Below are 22,509 nucleotides of genomic sequence, written 5' to 3'. Positions count from 1 at the left end.
TTCATTTCGAGGGTCTATTCCTTTTGAACAAACCAAGCCAGAACTGTGCTTATTTCGAAGTTCTTTTTCATAATCTAGTACACGATTAATGAGTTATACATACAGTGGTCATCGATCGTGAGACTTAATATAAAAAAAAACTACAAAAATAGTATAATTAAAAAGAAATTCACGCATATTTAAACGTACCGAGCATACACAGATAGGCCTAGTCACTCAAACATATGTAAACCGTAAACCTAATGGAGCTCTTTCCATTATATGAAAAGGCGTCCAATCTTTCAAAAAAACTAAGATGGAAAACTGAAACCAAGTCGATTCATAAGAAATTATCATCCGAATGCTATTTACTATTCGCAGTACTTTTCTAATCATGGTACCACGTCTCGTTGTATCAACTCATCCAACAATCCCTCCCAAGGTTATTGCAGACGCTTTTGAGACAAGATTCACGGATATCAATACTTCTAGCAGATACCTAGGAAGCTACTACAGATACTACTTTGAACCTCCGCGAATTAAGAGTTTTTCTCATCCGTGTCTGCAGGTTTATGATTATGACCAACGCTGGCAACTTCAGCTAAGAGGGGTGCCATTCCTACCTGTAGTACTACTACTAATAATAATAATAATAATAATAATAATAATAATAATAATAATAATAATAATAATAATAATCGCATTCATATATGATTTTTCTCAATTCATAAGCCTTACAGTATGTCTATCATTTGATTCCAACAGTGCCGCGTTCTCAAGAACAAACTTCTCACGTTTGCGGAGAAGGAACGTGGCACCAAAGGCCCGGTTGAATTCGCACAGACAATGACCTCCGGAGACATCGACAACATGCCACCTTGCGTTGTGGCTGCCCTGGGGTAAGTACTGCAATGCCATGCCACCCTTCCCCGTGACAAAACTCATTCTTGGCATCAGGTCAGTGTTTATCTAATTTCACCGGTTACCGAACTAAATTCAACATTAAAGCTTTCTTTATGCATGAGTAACTGCACCTCTTTTATAAGGGAAAGGTTTTCATTTATTTGGAGTTGCCTAATAAATAAAACAAAATGTGATGCAATCTGGAAAAAAAAGGACTTCATGCACGTGTCAATATGAAGTTTCATGAAATTATTACACACCACTCTCGGTGCACAGGTAATTATTACACTTCCCACAAGTGTTAAAGTTAACTACAGTAATTATAAACTTGACTATATATGTTATGTAATCTCATAACACTAAATTTAAGAAAATTTTTACGGCCTCCTTCTTGTTCACTGAGTAAATATCAATGGTAACGTGCAAATAAGTAATTATTTCCTATTGGATTCCTAACCGTATCTTTTGCAATCACTCCCCTTTAACAAAATAAATAAGGTTTCTCAATGTAGAAATATTACATTTTGGATGGAAGGTGCGCCTACCATGAATTTAGAAAGCAAAACTGGGAAAGTAAGGAAGAGATGGGAGGAGTCAGAAGGTTGAGTAAGGTTAAAAAAAATGTTTGGAAATGGAATACAGGTGAAGATAAAAAGACTGGGCAGACCCAACTGCATACTATTGTACGGTAGTTTGCATGGTGCATTTACCAGCTAATGTTAATTGCTCCCCTTTTTATATCATTATAACTTCTTTCTTTTATTTTCGTACTGTACTTATCCATTCATTGTTTGGATGATATCAATAAGGAATGTCTTAAGGTTACAAAACTTACTCTAAATCCATAATTTCAAACGTGGTAAGTATAACGGCGCAGAAGAAATCTATGAAATATAAGATATCAATGTAACAAACAGCACTAAACATAAAAGTGTAATAAAACTAAGCAGAATGTATTTTTATTGCGAAACAACCATAGAAAGTTAAGCTAATGACATCATCAAACAAGTCCCTGATTAATGTAGAGACAAGTAGCGCAATATGCAAGGCATATGAACCAGAACCGGAGTGCTAGTCTAAATTCTTAAATTAAAATTGGAAACATGACATCAGTGAAAACTAATTAGAAATTATGAAACCGAAAGGTAAGCAAACTGTATTTAGGATACTTTTTATTTTTAGGATTGTTGTGTCCTAAGAAGTATATATTCATCGTTTAAACACATTACTGTACCTTGTTAGTTTTTATTTTATTTGTTTTTGCACGCAACAGTTTGTCGACAGCCAGGAAAAAAAATACTAGTTTCATCTGTAAGTGTAAGGTCAATCCACACTCCAAGCACATAACAAAATGAATAAAGCAAGTAATATGGCTCACTACTAAAATAACGCATATCAGAAACCAAGTAGAAAACAAATTATATTTATGAATCGGGAGATTTTTTCTAGACAGCAGATGTAGAGTATTATAAATCGGTATGACATGTTCTCAGCTTTATTATTATTACTGTTTTTATTTTTGGATATTTGTACATGCCTAGAATATACAGTACACTGGAAATAGACAACGTTTGGTGTTGTGACTGAGGGCGAGGAAGCTGTCGTAACAATGGTCAAATCAATGGATGATTATCAAATATAACAAGAAATTGCTCGTACAATGTCAGAATACATCATTATGCCTGTACATAGGTAAACATAAAGCTTCACAACATTAGAGATTCAAACTGACTGCCATATATATATATATATATATATATATATATATATATATATATATATATATATATATATATATATATATATATATATATATATATTTCATAACTCATGTTTTAAACACATTAATACTATCCTCTTAATGAAGGAAACTGAAATTTTAAAGAGCATCACATCTTAGGTCTTGAACACAAGCCCAACATTCCTTTGAGTGACTTTTAATTTAAAAATTTGTAAATTTCTGAGTAACAAAAGTTACCATGGATAACTTATAAATAGTACTTTACTATTTAGAGCCTTGAAAAATTACCTGTTTAATATTTACATTCCTGAATTTACACACAGTAAAAAAAAAAGCATGAGAAGAAACATAATTTTCATCTGCTTTTCATGATATCCACTTCCCTTATTTCAGCACATGTAATTTCTTGATTTAGGAAAGTTTTACAGTAATTATATGACTATCCAACCACTTCATTATGAAATTTCATATTTTATAGCTATTTCTCTATTTTTCATTCAATGTTCCCAGTTATATATTTTCCTTATCTTAAGACTGCCATGGGCTTTAAAATTCACCTCCCTTTCCAAATGATGGGATTTGATTTTTAAAAAAATGATTAATAAGATCCTGAATTAAACTAATCATAAAACATCTACTGATTATAATGAAAAAATTATTAATAAGATCCTGAATTAAACTAATCATAGAACATTTACTGATTATAATATAAATATTATGAAGAAAACTACACGTTGAAAAATAGGCTCTTACGAGTCATTATTGCAATTTGTATATATTGCCCTCAAAATTAGTAAATACCTAAAGGAATTTGTACTCTGACTTATTCAAGTTTATTTTACACTAAAATCAAAGTATTCCACAGACAAAGTAGTATGTGACAGTTACCTGGTTCATGCATGCAACCAGTGAAAAGCTTTAGGAAATCCAATAAGATGAAAAGCATGAAAATGTGGTAATAATGGCCAAAGGATAAATCCTAAGCCTAACCTCGTCTAGGGCACTGCATCCAAACTAACGTTCTGTTACCCTCATATTCTAACCTAACCTTGTATGCAGCACTTACCATCTGGAAACCTACTTGCTCTCAACCTATCTTACTTACCTTGGATAGGTTATGTCATTGGTGGGTTCAAATGACTGTTTGTGGTTCTTTTCATTTGTATAATGAACTGTCTACTGGAGGCTTGCTCATTTCCAGTACCAGTAGCTAATGCCCACTACCTAACCTGTATGTAGTTAGAATATTACTACCTGAAAGAGATACGTTATAGTCTTATACACCTAGTTTTATAGACCTATGATATGAAAATACCATTCTTTAGAATTAGATTCTAAGTTAACAATCAATTCAATACATCTGCCCACCATATTCATCTCAGCATAACTTAAATGTTATCATACTGAGAATTACTGTTTAGGCTAGCCTAACCTACACTTATCTATGACCATTGGGTCTCGTATCATATGTTCTAATACTGAAAATCTTCTCACGTATTATTTCAATTTTAAATATGCAGAACAACTTTAAGCACTAATCTTTTAGGAAAACCGGTCTTCCTGGCTTAGCACATTGTGATATCAATCTTTCACTCGTGTAATTATATATGATCACAGCCTAGGATGGATGGTTACATGAGAACTCGCGCCAAAATCAGTCTTTGACTTCGCAACTGTTGCTTACTTTTGAATACTAACAGCAACAAGGTATTGCTTCAAACGCAAACACGAGTTGTATTCATTAAAAACTTCTAACATGCAATCAACACGTGTGGGTGATATAAGTGTGGTTAGAGAGCTCTCATTTTATCAACTGCAGTTGTCCTGACTTTCAATACCTGAAAATAGTATCCATACCAACGATATCCAAGTACTGCACAAAACACATAATATCGGTCCAAATTAATCGTTTAAAAAAGTGAAAACCTACTGGTAAACGTACACACGAGACATTATCCTATCCTCACGTACCCTAAGCTAAACATCTACCAACAAGGCGCTGTATGTGATAAATGTACAACATTACCAATAAAAGAGCGCTTAACTGCTCCCTCATGAAGAGCAAAATAAGTATATAACAGTACTGTACTTACCAATGGCCGGGCTATACATAGTGTCCTCTACTGTAGCTAGGCCTAGGGCTAGTTGGTACTATACCATTCAGCTTCGCTATTTTCCAAATGGTTCTTGTCTTTGGAATTAAACAAAAATGGGCGGTCCTTCACCAATATACACTTTTTTTTTATCTATAGGCCTTCATACGTGCCCTGCGTAAATATCGCCAGCGGGCAACAATATTCCGCACGAAAAATCAACAAAACACTACATTATTGAAACTGTTACTTGGCTCACGAGCCACTGAACAGATTGAAATTGTTTACGTACACAGGATACAAACTTACAAAGTTCATGATCACAGTAACGAGGCCTGAAAAATATCATGTATAATATTTTACGTGGGATTTATTTTCATAAACTTTTTCAAAGCGGGCAGTAATTAAAAAACAATTTAATGTTTTGTTACAATACCCTAATTTAATGGAAACTAAAGAGCTACCTTTGACAACTTAGTGGCTAGGCCCAAAGAACAATACGGACATGCAAGCCAGACGTACTGTACATGCATATAATACATATATATATATATATATATATATATATATATATATATATATATATATATATATATATATATATATATATATATATATATATATATATATATATATATATATATATATATATATATACATTTAGGCAAGAGTGGTTGCAAGGATGAGTGCGGGCGTCACTGGTCTAATGTTTTCTCTAGAGCCACCCACGAAAAGTTATAATTTTAAGTATATTTTTCTCTAGAGCCACCCACGGAAAGTTATACTTTAAGTATAAATTATAGATACTATTCTGTTCTCTAATGTGTATGCTGTTTTCACAGAGAGGACGCCGTCAAATCTATCTCACCTGATCTGAAGATCCCATTGCTGCAAAAGATGGGCAAAGTGGATCAGTCCATGAGCATCACTAGGAGTATCAGAAGACTCATCATAACTGAAGGAATGAAACTGATGGTAAAGAGAGAGAGAGAGAGAGAGAGAGAGTTGGGGAAAAGTGTTATTAATTTTGACATTTTACCAAGATTACAAAATGCAAGACGGTCTTGCATGCAACACCGTAACGCTGATTTATATAAAAACAACTAAGTTACAGTAGTACTATGTCACTCTTTTAACCAAATTTCAATCTTCCTTTTCCAGGGCGACATGGATACGATTGGCTCTGACGTCACATACATGCTTGGGATGGCCAGCATTGACCTTCCACCTGACCTAATCGCGAAACTGGACGCAGACGCAGGGTCCGAATACCTTAACATCATGGAGGTACGTATTATCCTAATACTCATTTGAGAAAGGAAAAAAGTGTATAGAAATTGCCTGCAAACTTCCAAATATTCATCTATTTTCTTTTTTTTTTTTCTATTTACCCGCGAACTTTATCACGATTGAAAAAGGAAATAGTGTATGGAAATTGCCCGCAAGCTTCCAAATGTTCATTTATTTTCTTTTTTTTTTTCATTTACCCGCGGACTTTATCTCGATCATTTTACATTAATTACTGCATGCATATTCATGCGCGCACATATAATTCAATAATTGAAAGGATATGTATACTTACATACATATATATACAGCATATGTGTGCGTGTGTGTGTGTATGTATATATATATATATATATATATATATATATATATATATATATATATATATATATATATATATATATATATATATATATATAAAGCCTCATACTGGCAAATTTTAGACTTGATCCAAACCAAACACCTAGCTTCAACTTCATACATATATATATATATATATATATATATATATATATATATATATATATATATAAAACCCAATGCAAGCAAAATTCTATTTTTTCTCTTTTTAAAAGTCATAATATATTAATAATAATAGTTTAATTTACACTGGTAACATGAATTCTGGATTCTTCAGCGAATGGTGGCAAGCCCTCACATCCCTTGCATAGACGACATGCAGGCGGACGAGATTGTGAAACTGATGGAACGGGTTTATGGGTAAGTACAGTAGTTTATGCTGGTGCTAGTGTTGTTTTTGTTCGAGTAAGCAGGCCTTATGCTGGCAAATGCCCTTATTCGATTCATCCCCGTAGAATGTTTTAGTTTTCAGTCGTAGATTTCACTGTCCTGGACAGTACATTCAGCTGTGTCCAGTTTTGTACTAAAGTGTCTCTTGGTACTGTGATTATGAATAGTGTCGGGCTTTATCTTCGAAGGAAATTAGGTGATGGCCATTTACTCTTTACTCCATATTCTTCTGTATTTGTTAATTTGTGCAACTTCATCCCGTTCATTGATCTATTGTTTTCATTGTTACCCGTTTCCTAGTTTAGTGTTCATCTTTTCATTTTTTTTATTTTGGGAGTTTCAGATTATTACTTTTTTTACAGTACAACTAAAATTATTTACTATAAAAAAAATTTTGGTTTATAACTTTTGAGTTTGATGTAACTGGCCGGGCCTAAATGAGCATTAGAAGAAAACAATTTCTTAGTTTTTGCGTACTTTAGTGCGCAAACAAATTGTTATCCTTTTCGTTTGATTAACTGCAGGAAAGAGAGCGCACGGGAAAGGTTAGAGGAAAGAAGTTCTTGCCCTATTCTTAAACGTGAACAAGTTCGGATTGGTTCACTTATATTCCGTTGGATTCCAAAGCGTATCATAAAAACATGACTGTTTTCCAAATATGTGTTTCTTACATGAAGAATATAAAGTAAACTCTTAACATAAAACCTTTTCATTTTACTATTTGTAGAAAGGTGAACAGCTGGGAGAGCTTAGAAGGCCGATGCTGTCTGCTGATACTCATGGACACCACCAAATACAGCCAGATCAGTTCAGACGTCCTCGCTTCCTGCACCTGTAACCCGGACGTGACCGGATTCCAAGATTACGTTGACGCTAGGCAGGTCAGTGATTTATATATATATATATATATATATATATATATATATATATATATATATATATATATATATATATATATACTAATAAATATATAAAATATAATATATAGATTTTATATACTTTGATTTTTGTTTAATAGCTGAAGCCACTGGGAAAGTTCAAATTGAAACGACAGAGTGCCAAGTACTTTCGTGTATTTTAACACATCTTCGGGGCACAAAGATGTGTTAAAATACACGAAAGTACTCGGCAATCTCTTGTTTCAATTTGAACTTTCCCAGTGGCTATATATATATATATATATATATATATATATATATATATATATATATATATATATATAGTGTATGTGTAAAACACGTTCCAGTATGCTAATTTCCAATATATACTATATTGGAAATGGACACATAGGAACGTATTGTGCAGAAATAAATTTCTGACACATCTAGACCGAATCATGTTGTTTCAAGTGAGAGTCCAGGGCGTTAGTAATTCAACCACACAAGTCATAAAAGAAGCTGGAACCTAAGTAGTCCGTATCCCAGGTCCTGCGCCTAACAAACCGACGAATTTTACCCAACTTCTGGACCCAGCAGCGAGTGAATTGCTGAGTTTTCATTGGACTTACCCCTGAATTCTCACTTGGAAGACCGTGTTTCAGTCCCGATGCGAGTCAAAAATTTATGAGATATATATTTATATATATATATATATATATATATATATATATATATATATATATATATATATATATATATATATATATGTGTGTGTGTATATATACATATATATACATATATATATATATATATATATATATATATATATATATATATATATATATATATACAGTATATACTAAAAATCTCAAATATGCCTCGTAATTTTGTTTTATTCAGCTGAACACACACACACACCACACACACACACACATAAAAACCTTGAAAAGAAATGACTGAGTGCCATATCCTTTAGCATAATTAACAAATGCCCGTGTAATTCGGACTTCACGTCTTGTCCCGCAAGCCGGCTGATCAGAGAAGAAGCTATGTTAATTACACGGAGAGTTTTTGGCACTCTGTCGTTTCTTTTCAAATATTTTTCCTGTGGATTCAGCTGACATGTCAGGTCGGCGTACAGAGGGCAGCGATCACACACACACACACACACACACACAAATCATGCAATATATATATATATATATATATATATATATATATATATATATATATATATATATATATGTACTTATACATACATATATATACTTATGTAAATATGTATATATAAACTATATGTATATTGAAAATCATGCAATCACTACATAACAAGTGAAACAATGATCAGATATACATACATATATATATATATATATATATATATATATATATATATATATATATATATATATATATATATATATATATATATAATGTACTTATACATACATATATATACTTATATGAATATGTATATATATATATATACTGTATGTGTGTGTGTATATTGAAAATCATGCAATCACTTCATAACAAGTGAAACAATGATCAGAAAGGTTACTGTGTTCTACGTTCTCGGTCAAAACATCGATTTTGACGTAAAGGTGACGGGTGATGGTAAACACGAGCAGTCACGAAGATTCTGATTTTGTCATGCAAAGAAAATTCTCGAAGGTTAATGAGATATATAGCGTCTGTCATGAAAGGACTTTCCTTCCAGATGTAACCAGTAATTAGATCTTGTTAGGGAAGAAAGATCTTTGTAGTTGAACTGATATTTAGGTTATGTCACGAATGAAAAATCACAGATTTTACTGATTTTTTCATGCAAAGAAAATCCTCGAAGGCTAATGAGATACATAGTGTCTGTCATGAAAAAACTTTCCTTCCAGTTGTAACCAGTAATTAGATCTTGTTAGGGAAAAAAAGGTCTTTGTAGTTAAACTGATATTTAGGTTTCGTCCTGAACGAAAAACCATAAAAGTTATTTTATTTATTATGTTCCTATAAGGAACCCCGTTCCGAGTTGAACAACATGCAGATATTGAGGAAAGCAAAGACACTTGGCTTCCGGATCATCTTCAGGAGCATGACTTTTCTACCCCTGTTGCCTGGTTAGGCCAGATGCCTAACGGAAATCAATAAACCTGTTACTGTCTCCTATCCTCAGACAAAGCTATATCCAAATTGTTAAAAATCATGTCTGGATATGATGCACTGTATCTTCCACTAACTGAGAAAAACTGTTTAGTAGTCACTGAGATCAATGTCCACGTATTACGCACTATACCCTTTATTCAGTGATAAAATAACGTAGTTGCTGCAGAAAATATTTAATTTAAATAGTGTGTTTCCTGCTCTTTGGTAAATGTTTTTGTCTTTTTTAGTAAGTTGGAAATCATTCCTAAACGTGACACGGCATTTTCCATTCTTTAATGACAAGTTTTGGTAGTTTGTGGAAATCCTGTCTAATCGGAATAATCTTGATTTATTATACAGTACATGCACTTGCGTGATCAGTTTCCCTCAAGATTCAATTTTCTTCTATCATTAAGTAAACCCTATTCTCGTAACCAGTATTCTTAACATTCATTTATAACTTGCTAGATAAAACTTTTTCGGTTGAGATACCAGGTCAAACCTGCTTCCATTTGAAAAGGACAATGTCTCATGAGGTACTAACAGACAGAATTGTATGCTCTACAGTATGAGATGTTCATCAAGAAACACACTGTTCTTGGCACTGAACCCAACTGAAGAACCAACTCACATGAAAGCGTAGAATGTTTCTATTGACAGATTTTATTTCCGAAACCTCTTTCACGTCATCAGAACTAATAACCGACAAAAAATGATTCAGTTCTTTCAACATTAATTTTCCTTTCGAGGGAGAGATGTACCAAGAAACAACACTTTCATTCAGTTTGTGTAGGATCTCTTAGGAGCAAGAGACCGTGCTCGCGCAAGTCCAGTCTCATCTAACAAACTTCGTTTCTTTTCAGAGCCTCTGCGAAGCTGAGACCGGCATAGATATGGATGACGTCACTCAGCAGAAGAAGAGTGAAATCATGGATAAGCAAGTCGCAGCAGCAATGGAGTCCCTGAACGAAATTAACGCCAGAAGAAGAAGAAAGAGAGGTAAAGGAGAAAAATGTTCTTGTAAAATGTCGTTCATGAGGGAAAAAGTGATAGATACCAACAGTCTGCCTTTCTCAAAGTTTTGAAACTGTAAGATAATATATGCTATCCAATCAGCCTTAATCAAACCCATCCATTGGCACCGTTTACTTCGCTGCCCACTTTAGGGAGTCGTGACAGTTGCAGTTTCTACTACCAGACCCCAAATATTTGCCAACGTTCAGTGTTGGATTGTCCGCGCAGCTCTTGTCTTGTTTAATCCTAGAATGCCAATACACGCACCAACAGACACACGAACACACCTACAAAGAAACTGCAACCCGTTTTTTGCCGTGATGCTTTCAGATGCAAACTTCGTTTAACGGAATGAGCATGAATTTGTAATCAGATTGAAAACTAAAAACCAGTAATGATTGCATAGAAGCAAAAAACAACATAAGAAGCAGGATATCTTTGATTTTTAAGGCTTTTAGAATTCGGCTTACATCTGACCACGTAAACATTTTTTCATTGTTATTTACGGTAGTTTCAGTACGAAAACTTTTCCAATCTGAATAAACCTTCCAGTTTTACAGATGTTGGAATCGATATTAGCTTTTAATCCTTTCATAAACAGAAAAGAAATTGCAAAGCCATCTCACCCACTCACAAATTTACAATTTGTTCATTGATTTTTATATGTCCGGAGACGTGTTGCACCTCTCATTAACATCTTTTGGCCCGATTACTTTTAATCTAATTCAGTCGTATGTTTCATACCTCTGTAAACTCATAAGTTCTTGTTATATGGAGATTCAGTTTAGTAATTTATCTTATTTTTAAAATGAGGCCCCCATTCGAATATCTGAAATAGTTAAAATTTAATTAGTGGTTAAAAATCACTACCAAACATGTAGCAATTACGAACAATATTTTGAGGATTTGAGCATAAATTCAGACAGTTTTGAGATGCCTCGTTTCCTCTTCAGCGTGAACTGATTAACGTTTCCACACTTAACAAGAAAGACTCGAATGTCCCGAAACTGTTTGAAACTTATACGCAAAACTGAAAGTGCCCTGTTGTTATATTTAGTCACTGTCTCAAAACGTCAAGAGCTTTCATTTGATTATGCCAAATTATTCTCTTTGCAAGTGATGCACTGACTCTGCGTCTTAAAACGCCTCTGACTTTTCTCTCCCACAGACGCACAGCCCACAGCCTGCGACACAGCCTCCATTGGGGGAGCAAGCTTGTTGACCGTATCTGATATACAAGCCATGACCAACGAAAGCGTCCTAGGATGCATATACGAGCTAGGTCAGGTCAGGATTGAGGATGACACCAAGAGCAGGGTATGCAGTGCAGGAGATGCTTTCTATTTTTACTATAAAAAAAAATTGCCGTGACCGTTAATAGATTCCAGCTGGTCTCAACACCGTAATGTTGAGTGTAGAGATACCAACTCTTGTGTATTAGTGAAACTTGCAACAACCCTGAACGGTTCGATGCAAGGCCCAAAAAGCAAAAGAAAAATTTTTCTGCCGAAAGAATTCAATTAGTTCCCTCTTTAGAAAATCACTTCCGAGTGATTCTTATTCGCGTCTACTGAGCTACAAATAAAGATGGGGGTCCATGTTCAAAATAGGAACAAACCATACAACCAGTATATATTATATATATATATATATATATATATATATATATATATATATATATATATATATATATATATATATATATATATATGAATACCTTTTCCTGTAATACCACAGTGTAATATAAGAAGGCCCACAAAAACACTATTTAAACGTTGCAACCATATATTTCGGGCACTTGCTCCTGTGCCCCTGTTCACTGGTAGAATATGGACAGATGAAATGTTACAAGGGTATATATACAAAGCATATATGGGTGTGGCATTATATATATAAATATATATACATATACATATAATATATATATATATATATATATATATATATATATATATATATATATATATATATATATATATATATATATATATATACACATTTCATAATACCCTAAGAAGTAGTTTTAGTTCTGATTAGATACTATTTAAGGCTTATTTAGATTAATGTGTCGTCTGTTTATTCATGATTTCAAAGGGACACTAATCACTTGCCTGCAATTATAATAAACTGTTCGAGAATCATTTACACCGAAAATAATTTATGAAATTTGTTGTCAGTGAGACTGAGTATCATTTGTTATCGCCTCCACCCTTTGTTTTCTCATTCACAGCTAGAATGAACAAGAATCTCACTGGAAATAAAAACAAACTGTAGTAAAATCCATCACCGCTTTTAAAAATAAAACAATTTGTAGTTATGAAGAAATCAGGAGATCCTCTGATGACTTTTCCAATGCTCTGCTATCTTTCCTTAGGCTGTCTTAGATCGAATCAAGCTAGCCAAAAACAACACGCTGGGAAATCTCACGCTGGACGACATGAGGAAAATGCAGTACATCTGGAGCGCGCTTCAGGCAGGCGAAGTCATGACACTACCCACTTTGGCCTATGGAGCCATGGACGCCGCCGTACAGCAATTAGGACGCTACTGGGAGCTTCCAGATGGTGTGGTAAGTTTTGTGAGTTGCTGAGAGAATCTTACCAGTTTGTTTTATGAGTAAACAGTGTCCTGCCACTTCGTAGATGTTTTATTTTGGGTATCGCTGTATGATCGGTGGATATCGAATACATACTGGAATTTCAGTCTTCCCACTTAACTGCCTCAATGTACCCCTATTTCAAGAGATTTGTCTATGGCGATACCACAGCATGTCCACCACACCATTTCTCACAGACCATCAAAGACCATTTCAAATTTGTCATCTCATACAGCCAGCATGATCCTCGTGTGATAGTGTTGTTTTAGGGCTGAAGGTCCTTGCTCTTTCGTGTAAATTTGATCAAGTTTTTGCAGTCTTGTAAGCTAAACCTCTCTTAATAATAGTATGGATGCAAATGCTGCTTATTCGGTCTATTTATTAAATCTCCGACTTTTCCTGAAACTTAGCCTCAGAAAAAAAAATCACCTGTGCGCCTTTCTAATTGCTTGCTTTACATCACTGAATGTTACAGGTGGAAATGTAAAGTTTGATATGTTAAAAATGGCAGTTCAGACGACTCCAAATTGGTCAGGAATTTTCCTGGAATTCTGTCAAGAATGGTGCATGGAAAAACCTGTTTGATAAGAGAACAATACTCCAAAGGAAGTCGAAAGAGATGTGTAAAAGTGAATTTCATGCAGCACTTACAAAAAGTACTCACCTTACTGGAGGCAGAATAAACCGGGTCCGTGGTGGGAGACCTACAGGATATGCTTCCACTGAATTGTCCTTCCAAAAGTATTAAAGGATCTTGGAAGTTTAGGAAAAACTTTGGAAATCTAGAAAGGCCATGAGATAAAGAAAAGAGAGAACAAGGATATCTTTCTCGGAAGCATAATTATAAAGTGTTTCGTCAACCTCACTAACATAACAGCCATCAGGCCGTGAGCGAGCTTTCCAGGAAGGTGGAGGAGATATTGACGAAGACTCGACTCCTGCTACAAAGAATAGTTACGACGAGATTCTGTGGCACGAGAGACCGTGCAGAGTATCACCCCCACCCCACCCCTAACTCAAAATTAAAATAAATGTTATGAATAAGAAGCATAATTATTTTATATAACTTGTAATAACGATTATAAATCACTCCGAACTCACTAAACATAACCAAGAGCCTCACGTCAGCTGTCGGCAAGCAACAGATAGGAGATAACAGCTCATACGGCAATTAAGTTGATGGGTTTTAGGAAGATTATCGCGTACAGTTCTCTACCTTTACATTAAGGTGATGAGGAGAAACTCCTTTTATTTACGCGATGAACGAAGGGTCACTGACCAGCCCCATTTCCTTGAGCTCTCCGCTGAGGTTTGACCAGAAATATATTTCTAACGAATTTGCCAGTTTCTGAGTCTTGTAATTATTTTTAACTATTCCTTACTGAACGGTAGGAAGCAGTGGTTAAGGACTACTATGGTGATTAAACACTCATTGTATGCATGCATGCATGTATGTATGTATATATATATATATATATATATATATATATATATATATATATATATATATATATATATATATATATATGTGTGTGTGTGTGTGTGTGTGTGTGTGTGTGTGTGTGTGTGAGGGATCAACTTTGTATAAAAAGCAACTAATATCACAGTATTATTTACTTTGTTACTCTTTTAAAGAGGAGGAATACCTCATTACAAGGGAAAATTCATACTAATGAAACAGAATAAAGCAGCCTGTAAAATTTCTCTTTGTGTATAATTTTTTTTTTTATCTAATAGTTCAAGATGTTTCATGATTAAGTCTTATGATCACGCACTGGACTGCAACATCACAGCAAAAACTGTCGGCCGTTCGCGCACTGCTCTTAATTATGAATATGGACTGTGGGTCATGCAATATGGAGCAGAGTATGTGCAAGAGACCCCTCACCTGAACTTTGCAGACGTCCTGGATATAACCATGAAAACTGAAATCAGCAGATCTTGACTTCACCTTTAAATGGTGGATCGCTTTGCAGAGCAAATTCTGTCAATGATTATGTCACTAAATCCTGGAAATCATTAATATCTTAGTGACAGAACTGGAGACAGCAATCCCAGCAGCAGAAGACACAGTATTTGTACCAGAATTGGAAGAAATAATACTTGGGGACTTCTTACTGCTTTAATCTTGTTGGCAGTCGCCTCTCTTCCTGGACTTGCTTCAAACGTTATCTGGAATGTTGGAAAAATTAGAGACGGTTAATCAAAGTAGGGGTAAATGTTCAGAAATTGGAATTACAGTAAGTTTATTTGAATGCCAACAAACTTTGGGAGTTGAGGAGTTTGATATTCACTTTTTGACAAGATCAGTTTCGGACTTGCTTTTCCCTTGCTGCCATTGAGTGGTTAGATCTGTTTTAGTTCCTTGCTACTATATATATATATATATATATATATATATATATATATATATATATATATATTTATATATATACACATATTATGTATATATATAGCTTTATACATGTATATATACATATATATATATATATATGTACATATACTGTATATATGCATATGTATATGTATATACGGACAATTGTACAACTGTAGACCAGTTCCAAGCCTCTGGTAAGCCTAGACTAACTACATACAAGGTCCTAAACTTGTTGAAAATCGACTTTCAAAAATACCATTCAAACAGTACAGCTAATGATACTAGTGAGAGGAAAATCATTCCAGTCACTGGGATTTAATGATTTTTTTTAATATAGAGACCCTTTTTTCACCTTGAATAATAAGACTAACACATAAGGTTTAATCTGTAAGTAGTTTCGAATGGCCCTCAAAGGACAACGTTATATTCTTTACCTCCCTTTAAATCGTAAAGAAAAATCTGGTTCCATCACAAAGTTATTCCTCTTGAGAGGATGACTAACCAGATTGTTGATTTATTATAATTTTTCTTGATACTTGACAGACGAAAGAGCTGGCCAAGAAGACCCTTCAGGAGTGGAAGGCATCAAAAGACATGACAGCCCAGGATCTCCGGACCGCTAACCAAATTATTTGTGGATTCAACAGCACTACCATCGAAGCCATTCCAGTCGCTTCTTTCAGGTAAGTTGCAGGGTATACAGGTAAGTAAACAGATAAGAGGGATTACAGATAACGTAAAACTTTGATTTATGTATTTAAGGAGGATGCTATGAAAACACTGCTTTATATTCAGTGCTACAGTTTAATCACACCTGAACTAATAAAAACCGACGTCATAGGTACTGCGGATGTTGGTTATATGTTTTGTATCAGTATTATCTCTCTCTCTCTCTCTCTTTCTCTCCGCCTCTCTTCTTCGTATCACATTTACATGATGTCTTCAAAAATAATACCTGAATGTTCTCATTTTCATCATTCACCTTGTGTTTGTCACGGAATTTAATATGAACAGCTTTGCAGCCTAAGGGTATACAGAGGCATACCCCTAGGCTGCAAAGCTGTTCACATTAAATTCCATCACAAACATAAGGTGAGTGATAAAAATTAAAATATTCAGATATTATTTTTGAAAACAACATTTGTGATACGAAGAACAGAGAGAGAGAGAGAGAGAGAGAGAGAGAGAGAGAGAGAGAGAGAGAGAGAGAGAGAGAGAGATAACAGTAACACTAAACATATAACCAACATCAGCAGTACCTATGACAACGGTTTTTATTAGTTCAGGCGTAATTAAATTTTAGCACTGAATATAAAGCAACGTTTTCATAGCATCCTCCTTTAATACATAAATCAAAGTTTTACATTATCTGTAATATTACCCTCTTATCTCATTACTTACTTGTTTATTGGGCAGTCATTCTCTTGAAGATTACTACGAGTACAACTCTCCTTATATTAGACATCAATGGCTAGTCCTTTGAGCAATGTATATATACATATATATAGTATATTATATAAAATTTACAAATGTATATACAATATATATACATATATGTGTAAGTACAATATACAATATACATATATATATGTATGTATTTATATACAATACATATATATATATATATATATATATATATATATATATATATATATATATATATATATATATATACATACATATATATATCTTGTAAGTGCATTGGAGCACATACGTGGTGTATCTCTATGGATAACTAAAACTATCTCTCTTGTGCAAATATACCTATTCCTTAAAATCAATAAACGGTTTTATTTTCCCTGTACAGAGATGCAATGCCAACATTGAGAGCCCTGATGGACTGCCCAGACACGGTGATGCAAGACCTTGCCAAGAAAACTTCGTCTGCATACGGTGAAACATTAACCTGGGATGCTGCAACCGTAAGTTTAATGGATAACAGTTCCAGTATAAATATATATATATATATATATATATATATATATATATATATATATATATATATATACATACATACATATATGTATATATATATAACATATATATAACATATACAATATATATATACATATACTGTATATACTTTTATATATATAATGCGTGTGTGCTTCTAAAATCTGAAAATGTGAAGAAAGTAGAATACCATAGGAATTCCCTTCCTAAATGCTGGCAAAGGAGACAACGTAATAAGAGATGACCAGTTGACAGTCGACTTCCTTTCTTTCATGAGGTGAATTTTGTTCAATAAAAATGGATGAAAGAGAAAGAACGTGTGATAATATCATCGCGGTACTTTCAGCTACTAATACCCTCATGGCTTTCAACTACTAATACCCCCATGGCACTTTGAAATATTAACACCCCCCATGCCACTTTCAACTACTAACACCCTCATAGCACTTTCAACCTAACAACCTCATGCCACTTTCAGGTCAGTGAACTGGGAAATATTATTGGTGGCCTTGCCCCTGAGAAGCTGATGAACATCCCACCAGGCAGCATGACCGGATTATCCGTCCAGGGGCTTCAGTCTATTCCGCCAGAAAGTATTAAAGTGAGTTCAGATCGGAATTTGGAATTATAAGAGAGTATTTTTTGATTCACAGTCACCTTGCAGTGAGATGACTTGCTGTATTCTACACGTTACAGTGGAGGTTGTGTTTTCATTTCGAGCAGGATTCTCTTTACCTTTAGAGACTATTCAATTTTGTGAGCATTTATCATTAAAAATGACAGAGGCTTCGTTTTGAGACTGCGAAAGTTTTGCTTCACGAAATGTCCAGTTAAGGGAGATTATGGATAAAATGCTTTCGTTTTACATATATTCCATATTAATTTGACATTTTAGGGACTGTTTTCGGAAGTACAGGTTTTTCTTCCATTTCATGTAAATTTCAGTCGGGTCACAGGCATTTCGTTTTCCTTTTATGTGAAATTTACATCTAAAGTTCCTATCCGTTTGCTTTGATCTGTTCCTTCCAACCGTCATGTATGACTCCAGTCAGAAAACTGTGTATAATTTTTGAATACAAAAGCTATTGTTTAAAATGACATCTGCACAGTGAAATTAAACGTTTTCCCTCATTTTCTCAGGTGATGAAAGTGAGCCAGATCCAAAACTTCCCCTCAACAGTAGCCATGGCTCTGTCCGACGACCAGAAGAAAGTATTCAACAGTGATATGTTGGCTGCCCTCAACGACATCCTCCCTAAGGTCGGCTCAGGAGCACAAGGTGACTCTTATACATTCATTACTGTTAAGTAGCTCGTACAGTTCCCATGTAGGTATATATGCATGTATGTATATATATATACATATATATATATATATATATATATATATATATATATATATATATATATATATTTATATATTTACATATATGACAAGCGCACAATCAGACAAATTCCCAGCCTCTAGTAAACCTAGACTAACAACATACAACGCACCAAACTTGTTTAAAATCAACCCTCACTGATATTATTCCAACAGCTAGAGATAATGATGCTAGCAAATAATGATAACAGTACCAACAACTCTAGTCTAATGACGTTGCTGGGGATATTGGTGAAAGCTAAAAACATTTTTGTCTCCACAGGAACGTTAGCATCGATGCTCGTGTGCTTCGTTCTCACGACTGCCACTTTCCTCTTGGTGGCATAAGACCCTCCGTCCCCTCTGCTGCCTCAGCCACACAAATCAAAACAAAAAGTATTTTTGTGAATAAATGGACTGTAGTGGCCAACAGGCAACGAGTTGCTGATGGGGTGGTGTGTTGATATACTATGTAAAGGTGATACTTTTGTAAATATGCATCATAATGAGAAAAGAAACCTATGGCTTTAAGAAAATGATTGTGTATATTTTCGTCAGGCCGTGACCTGACCTTCGGGCTTGTAGGATTCACTCCTGCCGTTAGAAATTTAAAGGTATTGATATTTTCTTTGGGTAGAGGCCAAAATCTGCTGGGTAATAGGGTTCTTGCCCTCTTGAGGATATACCGTCTTTCCTTCAGCTAAGACAAACTTGCCGTCCTGCAGCATTTGTCCCTTAAAAAAGATTTAAAGATATCTTTTCCCTTCTCTCGGTCTGGTCTTGAACTTAAGAACAACAGGATTCAGTTCTGCTATGTGAGTTTAGAGTTTCTTTACCTTTATCTCGATCAGAAGCTCTCCTTGCAGGTATGGGCGAAACCTTTGATTTACAGGCTAGCAGGTTAAGCTCTGCCATAATTCATTTTTCTATCTTTCCTTCGGCCAGGATCGTACCATGTGGGCTAACAAGATTTGGCCAGGCCACGGGAACATTACAAACTTAATCTTCTTTGGCCAAGACCTAATTCCTGGCAAGACTTGGCCCTGCCATAAGAGATCTGAATTACATTATTTTTCTTTCAGCCATGACTATTTTGTGGGCTAGCAGTCTCAGTGCGGAAAATGTAAAGATATTTTATCCTCCAGCGAAAACTTAAACTTGCAGGCCAGTAAGATTTGCCACTACTATATGAGATTCTAAGGTACTCTAACTTTCCTTCTTACCGGGACCTGATCTTGTCAGTTAACAGAATTAGGCTCACTTTAGTAGAACTGAAGATCTGTCTTCAGTTTTGCTGCCATTTTCCTTACTTGCTGGCCAGTAGATTTGACCTAAGTGTTGGAGTTTTTAGAAATGCTTTTAGATGTTGTGTATATCACTGAATGGGTTCCACAAGTTCTTGTTTCTTCGACTTGATTACATCTGAGCGGTTTAGAACATTTCACACTGCGATGAATTTGGTATTCACAAGGAAGCAGTTCTCTTTCCCTATCTGGTAGCGATTAGTGACAATGCTGGGTGATGTTTGCACTGTGTTAAATCGAGCATGCAGTCAAGATTGTAAACTAAAGCAGAATACCTGAAATATTAATGGTTTTTTCCTTCATTGCTTGTTATATTCGTGCTTGGAGTTGAAAGTATGATTTTTGTTTTAGAATATATCATTAAAAAGTCATTAATAACAAGATTTTTCTTGTATTTAAGTAAAGAGCGTCGTCCAACTCAAATACAGAAATTGGAGCCTTGTTCGTTCCTGGTGTTAAAGAGTAGTGAATGTTAGACTGTTTGAGTGATCAATCTAAAGGTGGTCTTATAGCACTAATATTAGCCACTTACTTTTCTCTTGTAGACATAAGTAGTGAATCTGTATCTTTTAAGGAAGGATGGGTGATAGTGGTATACAAATCTCATATTTCGACAGAGCCTACTGTAACAAAAATAATTCAAATGCTGAGGATACGAAACCTAGGCACTAGGTTAGGAGCAGAGCGAGTCTCGTATATTTAAAAATCAATCAAATTGGAAAACGTTTCGTACTGGGGATGATAAAAACATCTAGACTGTATTGCATGCCATCTTTATCTTTGCCTGGGAAATTCTCTTAAACCTGAAGGTACTCATTAGAAACATTGCGAGTATAGTTTCGAGAAGAAATACTTTCTCTCGCTGGAACAAGCTCATTTATGACAAGGAGTGAAGGCCGTGATATTTCCTCTCATCGGAATGTCTCCTACCATAGTGCCTTAATGCGTGGTAGTTCTCGAAGGTAGAAGTCATAAGAGTCACTCTGTAATGCTTCATATTCCTTCCTATCTTTCGAATGGATGATTTACTGTAATAATCCTGACTGCTATGTGTAGTCATCAAGGGACACAAAAACACATTTTTCTGTGTGACTTTATTTACCTTTTGTTGAAATGCGTAGCACATGGGCGCAACTCTGCAAGAACAAAATTTTATTATTCTAGTCCACACTGGAATATTTCTCTTGTGTTTTCTAGTGGAGGTTTCATGGCGGTGAATGAAGAGCCTCTGTGGTCATTATAAAAAGGGATGCGACGTGGTTTATGGTTTTCAACCAAGTAAAATAAATAGGTGAATAAAAGAAAACAGTGCTTTACCTGACGTAAGCATTTCCTACTTTTGAAGCTAGATTACCAAAGACACCTGTATCAAAACTACTGAATACACAAATGCTTACTCACGTACCTACGCATATATGTGTGTGTATATGTATATATATATATATATATATATATATATATATATATATATATATATATATATATATATATGTGTGTGTGTGTATGTATATATATATATATATATATATATATATATATATATATATATATATATATATATATATATATATATATATATATATATATATAGGTTCATTTACATATAAATGTAGTAATTCACGCATACAAAATATATATATATATATATATATATATATATATATATATATATATATATATATATATATATATATATATATATATATATATATATATTTAGGTATTCATAAACAGCTACATTTATTTATATACAATATATGTGCATACATACATATATATACACCTCATATATGCTTTTCAGTACAACAAAGACGAACATGTATCCCTGTTTGGTATAAGTTGGTTCCTCCAAAATATGCTGCTGAAAAATGAGAGGAACATTAGTGTAATGACATTGTCATAATATCACTAGACTCTGCTTTGACAAATGAAACACAATCTACATATTTCTATTTTTCTCGAAGAAATGAGTTGGAATAAAATGTGATACTAAGTAAGATGTAAGTTACTATATTTAAGTGTAATTAGTGTTGTTGTAAGTATATTTATATATTTCATTTAAAGCCACTTACTTATGAACTGTCAGAATGTTGCACGGATAGTTAATCGTTTCCTCCTCAATTATGGATGAGT

The 22,509-nt window shown here is 34.2% G+C and overlaps 2 protein-coding genes across 3 annotated transcripts in view; one reads left to right on the top strand and one right to left on the bottom strand.

Annotated features, from left to right (window-relative positions):
* Nucleotides 1-5,008, bottom strand: part of LOC136849181 (uncharacterized) — a 1,024,479-nt gene extending 1,019,471 nt beyond the window's left edge. Inside the window, exon 1 of one of the 2 annotated variants that reach the window (XM_067122296.1) lies at nucleotides 4,717-5,008. The gene's annotated coding sequence lies outside the window, so the exon portion shown is untranslated. The remainder of the gene's footprint in view (nucleotides 1-4,716) is intronic. The other variant, XM_067122298.1, reaches the window with a different exon arrangement.
* The window catches only part of LOC136849180 (uncharacterized), a 91,863-nt gene extending 70,064 nt beyond the window's left edge, over nucleotides 1-21,799 (top strand). Inside the window, exons 16-28 of the mRNA XM_067122294.1 lie at nucleotides 745-878; nucleotides 5,559-5,691; nucleotides 5,878-6,003; nucleotides 6,641-6,723; nucleotides 7,481-7,634; nucleotides 10,634-10,769; nucleotides 11,953-12,101; nucleotides 13,159-13,353; nucleotides 16,301-16,440; nucleotides 17,565-17,679; nucleotides 18,189-18,311; nucleotides 18,851-18,989; nucleotides 19,356-21,799. Of these exons, the coding sequence (XP_066978395.1) occupies nucleotides 745-878; nucleotides 5,559-5,691; nucleotides 5,878-6,003; nucleotides 6,641-6,723; nucleotides 7,481-7,634; nucleotides 10,634-10,769; nucleotides 11,953-12,101; nucleotides 13,159-13,353; nucleotides 16,301-16,440; nucleotides 17,565-17,679; nucleotides 18,189-18,311; nucleotides 18,851-18,989; nucleotides 19,356-19,420 (1,692 nt within the window). The 3' untranslated portion in view covers nucleotides 19,421-21,799. The remainder of the gene's footprint in view (nucleotides 1-744; nucleotides 879-5,558; nucleotides 5,692-5,877; nucleotides 6,004-6,640; nucleotides 6,724-7,480; nucleotides 7,635-10,633; nucleotides 10,770-11,952; nucleotides 12,102-13,158; nucleotides 13,354-16,300; nucleotides 16,441-17,564; nucleotides 17,680-18,188; nucleotides 18,312-18,850; nucleotides 18,990-19,355) is intronic.
* Nucleotides 21,800-22,509: the final 710 nt, after the last annotated feature.

This window comes from Macrobrachium rosenbergii, chromosome 20, assembly GCF_040412425.1.
Source record: "Macrobrachium rosenbergii isolate ZJJX-2024 chromosome 20, ASM4041242v1, whole genome shotgun sequence".
Classification (NCBI taxonomy): domain Eukaryota; kingdom Metazoa; phylum Arthropoda; class Malacostraca; order Decapoda; family Palaemonidae; genus Macrobrachium; species Macrobrachium rosenbergii.
The sequence above is the reverse complement of the archived record's forward strand: the minus strand, read 5'-3'. Positions and strand labels throughout refer to the sequence as shown.